We start from the raw sequence: 12,521 nt of genomic DNA, 5'->3' as shown, positions 1-12,521 counted from the left end.
ATCATCAGTCACTTCCTCATCATCCGTTTGATGCTCAGTCTCACTGCACTCCTTATCAGCCTCCAACATGGCTCCATCATCTCCACCAGCATCACAAGTCGTTTGACCGCTGCTCCGCGTCACCGTTGCTGGGTTCTCTGCTACTGCACACCCATTTCCACTGTCCATTTTGCGTGGGCCAAGTCCATTCCGTGCATAAATTTCAAGTGAATAGTTTGCTGTGCTTCTTCTGGGTCTGTGGGTGAGGATCTTGGTTTCATTTTGGTTTGTCGATGATCTCCCTCTCTGTCCAGACACAGTCGGCACCGTGGATCCCAGCACCGGGGGGACCACCGTCTCGGTAGTCACCAAAGGTAAAGGGGGTGGCTCAGGCGGAGGCAAGGGCAACTGCCGAGGTGAAGGTTCAGTGTCTCTCGGTGGCCCCTCCTCCATTCCAGGACGATGATGTTGTGCTAGAGTAGGCTCCGCTACCGTTTGCAGTGGGTCGAGAAGTGGTGGCCAGGTCAATGATGGCAAACCCACCCCAGCCCCAGCCACCCACGGCACCCCAGGTGGTGGGGCCGGTGGTGGCACGGGAACAGGCGGCGCTGTCGGCACAGCGTGTTTGTCTACTGAGCTAACTGGGTTCTTACACGGCCTACCACGCTTTGGCCGCTTTGCTCTGGCTGCTGGTGGTAATAAGTGCAACGGCACATGTTGTCTGATACGTGCGTTCAGGTGTTGAAGAGTCCTACCAACGTACCGGGCAGCACAATTCCGGCACTCAAAGAGATAAACCAAATGGCTTGGCTTGACTTGTGATGCTGGTGGAGATGATGGAGCCATGTTGGAGGCTGATAAGGAGTGCAGTGAGACTGAGCATCAAACGGATGATGAGGAAGTGACTGATGATGATGATGGTGGTGATGAGGACGATGATGATGAAGATGAGACGGAGGACGAGGATAAGGCGGAGGAGATCGAAGGAAAGGAGCGGGATGAGACGGAAGAGAGCGACGTGAGCAAAAAGTCAGCTGTATTTTGTCACTTGTTATCACGTGCAGATTGTCTTAGTGTGTACGATGATTCTCACTTTTCTGTTCTGTGCCGTGCAAGTTATGTTAAGCAGTTGAAGGTTCTGGAAGCTGTATGTATTCGTGTGCATAATCCTGTTCTTTGTAAACAAAAGAAGCATGTACATGTAGTCGCGCTAAAGTTGTTCTCGTAGCTGGTTATCAGATGTAAATGTTGTGTCATGTTGCACTGTATCACCTCTTGCTTTGTGGCTGCACTCAGTTTATTTATTTATTTATTTATTTATTTATTCAACATCTCCTGGCCCGTCCGAAGACTGCCAATAAACATGAGAGGTCAGGTGATAGCCAACCACGGCAAGCTAAAAGGGAAAAAAAAAGAAAGATGCTGTCAGAGAGGGAAAGGAGATAGGGAGAGAAAAAGAAAGGGAGGCACATTAATAATACATGGGATCACTTCGGATGAGACAGTGTGGAAAGCTGGACTGTGAATTTCCTGATATCCTGGCATGTCTTAATGCTAGTAGGCAGGTTAGACCAAAGGGAGTATGCTGAGAAGAAAGGGGATTTCAAAAACAGAGAGGAACTAGCTCGGGGCAGTGATAAGGCATTGCGTGTTGGTCTAGTGGTAACAAACCAGTTGTACTTGGCAATATGTTTCGGGACTTGGGCTAGGAAGATTTTTTGCACAAGGATACAAAGATGCTGCTGATGTCGGGCAAGAAGAGGGTGCGTGGAAGCAAGTTTATAAAGACAAAGGGAGGCAAATGTTTGGTCTTTTCGAAACAGAATTTTCAGAAGCAAGCGTTGATGTACCTCCAGTCTGTGGAGTAAAGTCTGAGACAACCCGCACCAAGCTATATCGCAATAGTCAAATATAGGCAAAATGTACGACTTAAAGAACAATTCTCTGCAGTTATCATTCAAGTGTTGGCAGTGGGGTTGTAGCATACCTAAGGACGCACTCGCACGCTTGCACACAGACTGGACTTGTGGAGACCAGGAGAGTTGGCGGTCGAGAATAACGCCCAGGTGCTTGTGCTCGTTAACAACTTTAATAGGTGTACTATTTAGACCAGGAAAATACAGAAGTTGAGTGGGGGGCGAGGGAGAGAAGAACATGGCCTCGGTTTTGGCGAGGTTAGGCTTCAGTTTCCAGGTTTCCATCCATGTTACTGTAGCGTTGACCCCGGACTGCATGGAGGCCGTGAGGTTGTCTGCCGAGCTGTCGGAGCACATCAGAGCAGTGTCGTCAGCAAAAAGACTTACATTTGGTACAAGGGCTGGCAAGTCATTAACGTACAGTAGAAATAGGAGCGGCCCAAGTATGGACCCCTGGGGTACCCCAGACACGACTAGTAATGGGTCTGATAGGGAGGTAGATACTCTGACAGTCTGGTGGCGGCAGGAAAGATAGGATGAGAGCCATTGCAGGGCTGGACCGTGTACCAAGAAGACGGACTCTAGCTTTGCAAGCAGACCACGATGCCAGACGGTGTCGAAAGCTTTCGCTAGGTCAAAGAACACGATGCCAACATGCCGCCTGAGGTTCCGCTGGGTGTAGATGTCTTGTACTAGACGTGTTAGTTGGAAAGTTGTGGAGTCTCCACGGCAGAAACCGGATTGAGATGGTGAAAGCGCTGGGGTGACGTGGCAGTACAGAGACTCAAAGAAAATACGTTCACAGACCTTGGACACAGCGGGAAGGAGAGAGATTGGTCTGTAGTTGCCAGCCTGAGAGCGTTGGCCTTTCTTATAGATCGGGACGATAACAGCAGATTTCCAGACGGACGGAAATACTCCTGTACGATATGACATGTTAAAGAGCAGGCACAAGGGATAGGACAGAGATGGCGCAAGCCATTTGAGAACCTCATTGGGTATGCCATCTTCGCCAGGGGACTTACAATTCTTCAGGAGTTTGAGGTGCTTACAGACGGTAGCAGTCGTGGTAACGACGCGTGTGAGTGGTGCGCTAAGTTCAGGGGCTGGGGACAGCGATGGAATGACCCAATTCGGATCTTCCGGAATGCCGGATGAAACAAACTGCTTGTTCAGTGTGTCTGCAATCGCCTTCACATCGTGCTGGCGGTTGCCATTGGAGTCCGTCAGGTACTGGATTGGCGCGCGGGAGGTCCCGCGGCACTGGTTGCGAATGAATTGGTGGAGTGATGGGCGATCGGGGGAGGAGAGTGTTGCAGAAAGAGAGTTTAGAAAGGAGCGGTGTGAGGTACGAGAAAGGTGCTTGACGAAGTTGGGTTGAACTCGGTAAGCCTCCCGGTTAACCGGCGTTGGGAATTTCTTGTAGATGCTGAAAAGATCACGCTTGCGCTTCACTTCAGATACGAGGGACCGTGTCACCCATGGGGGACTAGATGTCGAGGATGTTGGGTTGGAATGTTTCCGGTTGTTGTAGCCGATAGCAAAGTTAGAGAGGTGCTGTTGGAACCCTCGTTCAAGGACGGCTGCAAAGTGATCTACCGCGGCGTCAACAGTTGGAGAGCCTTCTGGTTGCAGAAACGACCAGTCGTGGCAGGAGAAATCAGCGTTCATAGAGTCCCAGCACTGAGAGGGAACTCGACGGAAGCGATATGGGAACGGTTTGCGAGAAGGAAGTGGCAGGTCTGGATCCGAGGGCAATGCGACGGCGAACTGGCATGAAACCATGAGATGGTCCGAGGAGCCAAGAGCGCAAGCTGTGTGAACGTCCGTCGCCAGCAGGGGTTGGTTCGTGAAGACAAGGTCTAGACATGACTGTGTTCCGGAAGATGTTGTGTGCGTTGGACTCTGCACCAGCTGATCCAAACCGAAGCAGGTAAGGGTGCGAAAAAGTGCCGCCCCAGCAGGACACGTTAAATCCGATGGGCACCACCGTTTGTGCTTACTGTTGAAGTCCCCAGCCATTATGACATGGTACGATGACATGGGAACGGTTACCAAAGCACTAGCTAGCATATCACAGAAGTGGTCTATTTCCGTGGTTTTGACTGAGGGCGGACGGTAGGTACAGCAGACGAGGATGGGTGTCGGGGAGCCTAAGATTGGGTGAAGCTCAACCCATACGGATTCACAGGTCGGACGAGCAAGGTCGTCGCGAACTTGGACTCTTCCGAAGCGATTTTGCCGGACAAGAATCGCAACTCCACCATATCCTCTGGTTGCCGTACCGGATTTGTTATCATGAGGTGGTCGGTCGCGACGAAATGTGGTATAACCGGAGATGGTGAGCGCTATGCTTGGATTTAGCCATGTTTCATTTAGACAGATGACATCAGGTTTGTTGAAATCAGCAATGACAGACAGTTCGGCAGATTTGTTAACGATTGAGCGGCAATTTACGGAAAGTAAGGTCAGTTTACCCTGGCAAGGGGGGAAGTAGGGCCGAGCCAGTGGATTCAGCTGTGGTCGCGCCATCATGCTGAGCCTGAGGAGAGGACGTTGTTTGCCTGGTTGGCATTGCTGGTGTCAAAACTGTCCGCGGCAAAACGCCAGGGCCTAACCGTGTGCGAAAGAGCATCCGGCCAGAACCCTTTGTCACCGACTGTGTTCTCATCAGCTGCCTCGACGGTCACCCGTGCGTAGGCAGTTCTGAAGTGCTTGGATGCAAATATGACACCTTCCTGAATCTGCACTCCTCGGGCAGAGCACCATTCAGCAATTGATGATGCGGAGCAGTGTGGCTGCACGTTGCCAACGTAAAACACTTTGCGTTTGGCCCGGGGTGATGCCGTGAGGTCTACTGCCGGCTCGCTATCACGAGCCGGCTTGGTGTAGCGGGATGTTTCCACCCGCCTTGTTATGCTTTGAGCTAGCTGGGACTGACTACTAGTATCTGCCGCGTGCCTTTGTCTCTGGGCGGCTCGAGTGCGTCTGCCCTGGTGTTCCTGCCATTCATGTACTTGTTGTTCAGTATCGGTGGACCTACGGGATGCATCCAGGCCTGCTGCGGGGCTGGAGCTACGACTTGAACTTGTAGTAGTGCTGGACCTACGGGATGCATGCACGCCTGCTGCAACTACGACTTGTAGTAGTGTTGGGTTGTGGCACACGCGTTTCTCCTGGCAGGCTGCCACTGCCGGCGTGTGTACCGTACGTTTGTACAGACCTGCCCGTTGTGGTGCTGAGCCTCGCACGTGCACTTGCAGTTTGTGTGGCGGTTCCTAGTACTACGTCGCTGTACTGGTGTGGCATGGCGTGCTGTGTGTGTACGCTAGTATCTCGCAGGTCAGCCATTTCCCGCCTCAGCTGTTGAATTTCAAGCTTCAAGGAAGCAATTTCATCATCTCTTCCCACCCTAATTGCCACTATTTCTTTATTCAGGTCCATTATTGTCGAGGACAATGCGGCCAAAGCAGTCGTGACATGTCCTATACCGGTCATACCTTCCAATATGGGGTGGGACCCAATCCCCTCCTTCCGGAGCGCTCCCACCAGGTCGGGCCGTGAGAAGGAGTCCGCTTTCGGGATGCCAGTCCGGGTGGCCAGGTTTTGTAGACAGTCGAACGTCAGAAGGGCCAGGTCGACATGCTCATTGGTGGCCATAGTCCGCAGTACAGGTCACAGCTCCTGTAGGTTACAGTTACAGACTCGGAAAGGCTGATAGGAGCGGAGCTCCTAAAACTGCATCCGCACTCGAATACATGCACATTATGTACAGTTATATACGTTAGCACTATGTTTGACACCTATTATGTAATGCTGTAGCACTTCCTTTGTTGTTCACACTTTTAGTTAAGGGGGTTGGGGACAGTTAGGCCCAAAAATTTAATTTCAACATCGGCCCTATCTGACATCAGGTTTGAATAGGTACAGCCTTATATTTTCACTTAGTAACATCAGTTTTTCAATTGCCTGAATAGGTCTTGCCAAAAACACAATTTTCCTTGATAACACACAATATCGCAAAATCCCAAAATTGATGAGAAATCGTCCATAACACCAGATAGGACAGAAAATATGACATAAAATTACACAGACTGTTCGAGGTATCTACTAAGATGATATCAACACCGAAAAATGTACACTTTGGTTGACGATGGGATCCAGGTCGTCATTTCCTGGAGAAGAACAAAAAGACGCAAAAAATGAAACTTTGAATATTTTTTGCAGCTTATTTTTGAGTTTGCCCCATATATGGATACTTCAAATACGTTCTATAAGTGGGTTGGAACAGGTTTACCGTGGCGAAAATAGGGGTCACCGTGCATATTCTGGAGAAAAATCCAAAAAACTGTCAAAATTTGCCTAAAATTGGTAAATTCACGTATCTATATTGCTTGTACTTCTCTACTGCTGCTTTGGTCATAGCTTATTGGATTTTTGGCTGTTAGGTGTTGCATAAACTCGCTAGAGCCCTCGGCGTTCAGAACAATACAAGGATGGAATAGCCGAACTAGTGAATTTGCCGGAATCCCCTGGGTGCACGCATTATCGATAGCTACTTTTCTCCCGGATGATTACTCTCCTGTTGGTACTTGGTTTTGATACATGTACATGTAGCTGTGATAGCGCTTAGCACAGCCCCATATCAAACTACAATGAAAGCTGACATGTTGGAACGAATCAGACAACATTGAGTCCTCTTGTTCTTCAACTATGCGAGCTAGAACGTGTCCCCACACTGGCAAAAATGATGGTATTTTACGGTGCGCACAAACAAGTGAAGCCCTGTGCCACAGGGCGTTACTTACAGTTGGGTTGCTGCTGGTTCTTGGCTAGGTGTTCAGCCACCGCTAATATTATCTTCCTTGAGGCTGTCACCCGCTTCTTCCCTCCGACTTGCTCCTTCATCAGTCTGGAACTGGCTGACTCACCACTTCGTTTGTAGGACAGGACAAAGTGCTTCATCACCAACCCAGTAGCAGCTGCCCGCACTGCAACTGATTTAGAGAAGCACGTTGCTTGGACCAACGGTTGAAGGGTGACCAGCCGCTTTTGCTGATGTTCTGCAAACTCCTTCACCAAACATGCTGATGCAAAAGTGACAGAGTGCTACAGGATACTGGCATCGGGGCGAGCTTCAACAATTTCAGCTAGGGCCGCAACAGCATCATGAGCAGCGAACTCATTCCCAACGATGAACTATAAATCAATGTGAGGCTGTAGCTTGGGAGCTCCGGTATCGCGGTTTAGGGATCAGAGTGTTCACCCAGCACAAAAATGCACACCATCGACACACACATGCGTGCACACATACACATACACACACACACACACACACACACACACACACACACACACACACACACACATGTAACACAAAACAATTATAGAACCGCAATAATGGGATAAAAGTACCGACAATCAGAATTGAAAACACTCATCATTGAACGCACTACAAAACGCAGGCCCACGCCAATACACACACACACACACACACACACACATGCTCTCACACGCAATAGAACACACGCGCTCGTACACACACATACATTCACGCACGTGTACGTACCCACCCACATGCATGTGCACACTCATGTGCATGAGTGGAGATGCCCGCATACACATGTCACACCAACATGCCCTGGGAGCGGTCATGCACGTCACGTGTGTATAGTATGTGTGCGAGGGCACGTCCACATGAGCGCATGTGCATGTTCATACATGCGTATGGTGCACACATGCACAAACATGCAGGTCAATGCAAACACACACACGCTCGCGCGCGCCGTGCATACAGTGTGCTCATACATTTCCACTGCCATAGGCATAGGGTGGAAATGACTCGCAAATATCATGAATAAATCTTATGAGATTGAAAAACACACTTACCCAAAGCAGCTTTGGTGTTGCTTGTGGAAGCACGGAGGCCAGGGTATTGAGCATAACATTCTCCATCCCACACTGCTGACACGGAATGACAAGTACGCTGCCCAGGCCGTACCTCTTCTCTTCAACGCAATCAATGAGCGCCAGAGGTTTGCCACATCCAGGATTCTGGCACGCAGACAATCCCACAGCCAGATACCTGAGATGAACGATTCGTCGACCGTGAAGAGGGGCACTGAACGACCTCTTCGCGGGAGTCGAATCCAGTGGCGTTGGTGGTGGAGATCGCCCTTTCCGTTTTTCAGGAACTCGATCGATCGTTTGAGCTTGCGAAGCGTCCCCCTCCTCGACTTCTTGAATCGTCCAGTACGCAGAATGCGAGGCCGCGTCGTGGGTGACTGGCAGATTACTCTCCCGCGTCTTCATCTCCACGACACGTCGGCAGGAGAACCAAGCTATCCAAAAACCGCCGATGTCAAAACAAATCCGCAAGTCCACTACACGTAGTGGCTGAGCTTCTTCCTCAAATCTTGTCTCGACTCGAGCACGCGCTGGGAAGTCATGGTCAAATAACTCGATTGTGCATGATCGCGTCCCATTTTTCCACTCCGAAATGCATTATTTTTCAGAAAAAAATTCGGAAATCCAACATGGCGCTAACCGTCGCGAACCTCCTTAATTATGCTGTTATAAAATGTTCTATTTTTGTACACAGTACCCTCAGTTCCGATACTATTCACTGATGAGCGGAACACGAAAATCGATTTTGAATAACATAAAAATCCTTAAAAATTCCATGAACTTGTTGTTGTCTGGCCATGTCTGCATCGATTATACTCCTAATTGCACTAATAAAATTGCTTTCTCCACGCCGACTCTTTAAATAATAATAATAATAATAACCCACCATGTCAAGTCAGTCGGCCGGAAGCGCGAGCTCCGACGTTCGGAGCAGACATTTGTCTTTCTTCACTACCCGTACTCACTACCCACCATTATGACCATGGGCCACCAATAATTCATGAAACAAACCCAGAAAAGTACCAAAGTCTGTCGGTTTTTCTGCCGGCTTCATCCCGCAATACAGTGCAACCTACAGGCTAACACTGTCTGCCCTACACCATGTACCAGATGTACACCATGGTACACTGCACTGCTGATGTTCATGTACATGTATTGTAGTTCTCCTTGTACAGGCCCACCGTAACCGGTCTGGTTGGTCAGGTCATAACCAAAGACACTAGACAAAACTGTTGGCCACTGCATATGTACATTGTAATGTTTACTGCTACGGAGGCATACACAAAAGACTAACACAAACATGTGATATGGATGGACGACTCGAAAACTGCTTCCGGTGGTCGAGTTCTAACATTTTCCTTCGTTTCCTGTTCTGCCCTGTAACTACTTCAAGTACTTGATACTAATTACTTGCTTTTTTTCTTTGTGGGTTGCTGTCTGGCAGTGTCTGCATGACGTCGAGACCCCAGGTCGGTTCGGCGGGGGGGGGGGGGGGGGGGGGGCAATAAACCTCAGCTTCTCCATGCTCCCATTATGAAATCTTTTGGCTTTGTCTGGTCTGTGAACCACGGTGTGAACTGACTGCATAGTGAAAAATAAACAACTTCGAATAACTTCAATTTCTTACAAGTAATTAGTTAGTTTGCTCTCCATAGAGGCCATGGCGATGGCGTTAGATGCAAATCTATATCAGCAGAGTCTACATGATTGTTTTCACGTGTGGATCTACAAAATACGAGCAGTCGATCTACATGTTGCAGGCAGACCTTGACTCGACGAGTCCTGTATGATCGAAATGCATTTGTGCCAAAGATCCCAGGGATTCCCAGCTCACTAAACCGTAAACGTGACTGGATCCTGCAGGAAGGGCGCTAATTTTAGTTATAAAAATAATAGTTTATCATGTGTGTTGTACATGCATACTGTACATGCCGAGTGGCTGTTCACACTTTCATGCGGAAAGTGTCAAGAAGAAGATTGTTTTCGCGCCTAGCTAGGTCACACCACCCATAGAGGCATAGACGGCCAGGTGCGAATCCGTGATGCGCATGTGTGCGGGTTTGCTCTCACTTCGACTACTAACTAATAGTAATACTTCGTGTACATACCAAGGTGATGGGCATTGGAAAACCAACCGAAGACCGAAGCAGTTCACGTTTTTAGCTGGTGTTCATGTGGCTGCACTGCACTGAGCACCTGCACCTCGTCCTAAAAACCAATGGCAATATCCAGTCAGTACTGACAGTAGTTCCTTGTGCAACTAACTTCCTGTTTTGGCATAATTGCATTGACCCGGTGTGGATATGGACAAACGCTAGACGGGCTGCTTCTGCTCGTATTCATGAACCCGGTTATAGCCGTGGCTCACCATTGTTCATCTAATATCTATCTTGTGTATTTCTTTCCAGGTGCATCTTCAAAATTCTCAGGAAATCCCTATCGCAAGGACAAGAACAATACTCGGAAGCCATTGTCCCAGAAGTCCCCAGTTCAATACAAGTCATTGTATCGTATTTTCGTGGTTCAGGCTGCACCTAATGCAGGGAGACCAGTGCAGGTCGAACCGTGCTGCTCCTGCTGCAGCTGTTACACACAACGAAGCTGGTCGGAGTGACAAGGTGCTTCCCGTGTTTCGCTTGTTTGTGAGGTGCAGGCGAGCTGGCATGTATTCCGTTCCTGATGTTCTTCCCCACCCGGACACCCAGGCCACAGCCAAGTCGCACTATCGTATGTCGACCCCCACATTGGGTCTGAACATCTGGAGAGATTCCGAGCCATGACGGCTAACAAGAGGTCGCATAGCGAGCAGCAACGCTTCTCACCTCGTTTTTTAGCTCCATGCAGGTATGTGAAATAATTAATTGCTTCTACAATGACTAGTGAAGAGACTTTGACAATGTGCACACACAGGTTGTGTGCTTCCATGACTCGGGCCGCCGTGCTGTTTGCTGGCGCTGTGAGTTAGACTTTGTCGTCTGTGTTTCCTGTCTCATAAAATCTCAGGCGCTAGGCGGCCACGTATTGCTCGCTGCTACCGAGCGGCCAGGCATGAGTGAAGCTCCGTCCGCCGCAGACCCAATTGTCTTCGGCCATCAGCCAGCTACCGCCGTGTATACTATGTACAGCCGTGGATTGTGGCCAGAGAGATGCACGGCACGGATCTAAACGCTTTGAGGCCAGGAAGAAGATTTCAATATAAAACTCCACTTGTCCGAACAAGGAAGAAAGTGCTGTTGTTCTCCGTCAAGCTCCGTCGACATCTTCTCAAGCAGCCCGCAATGCTGAAAACATGGATTTCAGTTCTGCTGGGGTGTCTGGCAGCTCTTTCCATAGCAGGCGCCTACAATATCGACTCGGAGCCCAGTCGTGTCTTCAGCACGTCTTCCGACTCGGAATTCGGCTCATCTGTCTCCTTTCACGGCTATGGATCTGAGCGATAGTAAGCGAGCATTTATCTTGTTCTTGGCTGAGCTAATTTTATCATTTCCTTGTTGTTTTCTAGGGGACAGTTTTGGTGTATTGGTAGGATGTTTCAATTGTTTGCTATTACACTGGGGTTTCAGAAGGCAGTCACTTGTCGGGACAATCATCAATGTATTATGCAGCTCCGCCTACACTACACTACGCGCGCGGAGTTGTACTGTCGGTCGCCGAAGAACTGTGAGGGGGTCACCCCCGTTGCCTAGTAGACTGATCTTATTACAGTCTATGCACAGTTGAGTCACTGACGGTCACTATACAATACACAACACACCACGGCACCCAACTTGGGGCGGTTCTGTACAATTCATTTTCGCAAAGCTTCCCCCTTCCTTTATCTGATAATGCTGACCCACCCAAGTTGGGTGGTGTGTTGCTTTGCTGCTTCGAATTGTAGTTGTCCGCATTGTCATGTTATCAACTGGTCTCGTCATAGTCCTGTAAAAGTCGGCATTCTTTGTTGCCGTGGGACTTAGCTTGTGCACATTTTCGCTGCGCTCACCTTCCCCTCTTCGGTCCTACGTAACCATGAACCTTCCAAGTAGGGACGATATTGGTTTGCGCACTGAAGGTGTGTTAGACCCACATTGTAGGTCTTAGGTTGCTGAATGCTGAATGTCGAAGTAACTTGTCAGTTTTGTGCCCTATTAAATCTAGGGGTCAAAGGGGTGTACCGGGTACCCGGGTACCCGACCGTTAATCTCAGGTACCGTTAGTAAAAGGGTACCCGTTTGGATTTTGATGAACCAGTCGGTACGGAGCAACACTGCTGGGATCGTGTATTCCAGGCGGGAGTCAATTATTTACAACTCCACGCTGGATGTCTGCATTGTTGTTGCATTTTCGCACCTAGTAGATCTACTCCTGCGACTATCGGACACCAATCGTTTTGCGAATCACAATGTGATATCGAAATGCAACCCAAGAACAGATGAATTAAAATCTTGATTCAGGTGAAAATTGCGCAAAAATTAAACATGGCTGCTAAAGGGTACCCGCTTACCTGCCCGTTAAGAAAATTACCCGTTTGTTAGTTAAAGGTACACCCGTTTGACCCCTACCTATTATCGCACTTTCTGACTGTTTATCATCTTGTTACAGTCGTGGATAGTTGCTGCATAAGTTCCCATGTGTTTTCTTTTTCCTTTTTTTACATTTGTTACTGCCTCGGTATCCAAGTTAAAAAAATATATGGTACCATAAAGTGAACATTATTAGATCTAATAATAGCTATGAAAA

The 12,521-nt window shown here is 48.9% G+C and overlaps 1 protein-coding gene across 1 annotated transcript in view; it reads left to right on the top strand.

The window, feature by feature from the left end:
- Positions 1–9,943: 9,943 nt before the first annotated feature.
- LOC135808172 (uncharacterized) overlaps positions 9,944–12,521 on the top strand; it is a 76,539-nt gene continuing 73,961 nt past the window's right edge. Inside the window, exons 1-2 of the mRNA XM_065321324.1 lie at positions 9,944–10,646; positions 10,806–11,241. Of these exons, the coding sequence (XP_065177396.1) occupies positions 10,949–11,241 (293 nt within the window). The 5' untranslated portion in view covers positions 9,944–10,646; positions 10,806–10,948. The remainder of the gene's footprint in view (positions 10,647–10,805; positions 11,242–12,521) is intronic.

Source organism: Sycon ciliatum, chromosome 2, assembly GCF_964019385.1.
Source record: "Sycon ciliatum chromosome 2, ocSycCili1.1, whole genome shotgun sequence".
NCBI lineage: Eukaryota > Metazoa > Porifera > Calcarea > Leucosolenida > Sycettidae > Sycon > Sycon ciliatum.
The sequence above is the reverse complement of the archived record's forward strand: the minus strand, read 5'-3'. Positions and strand labels throughout refer to the sequence as shown.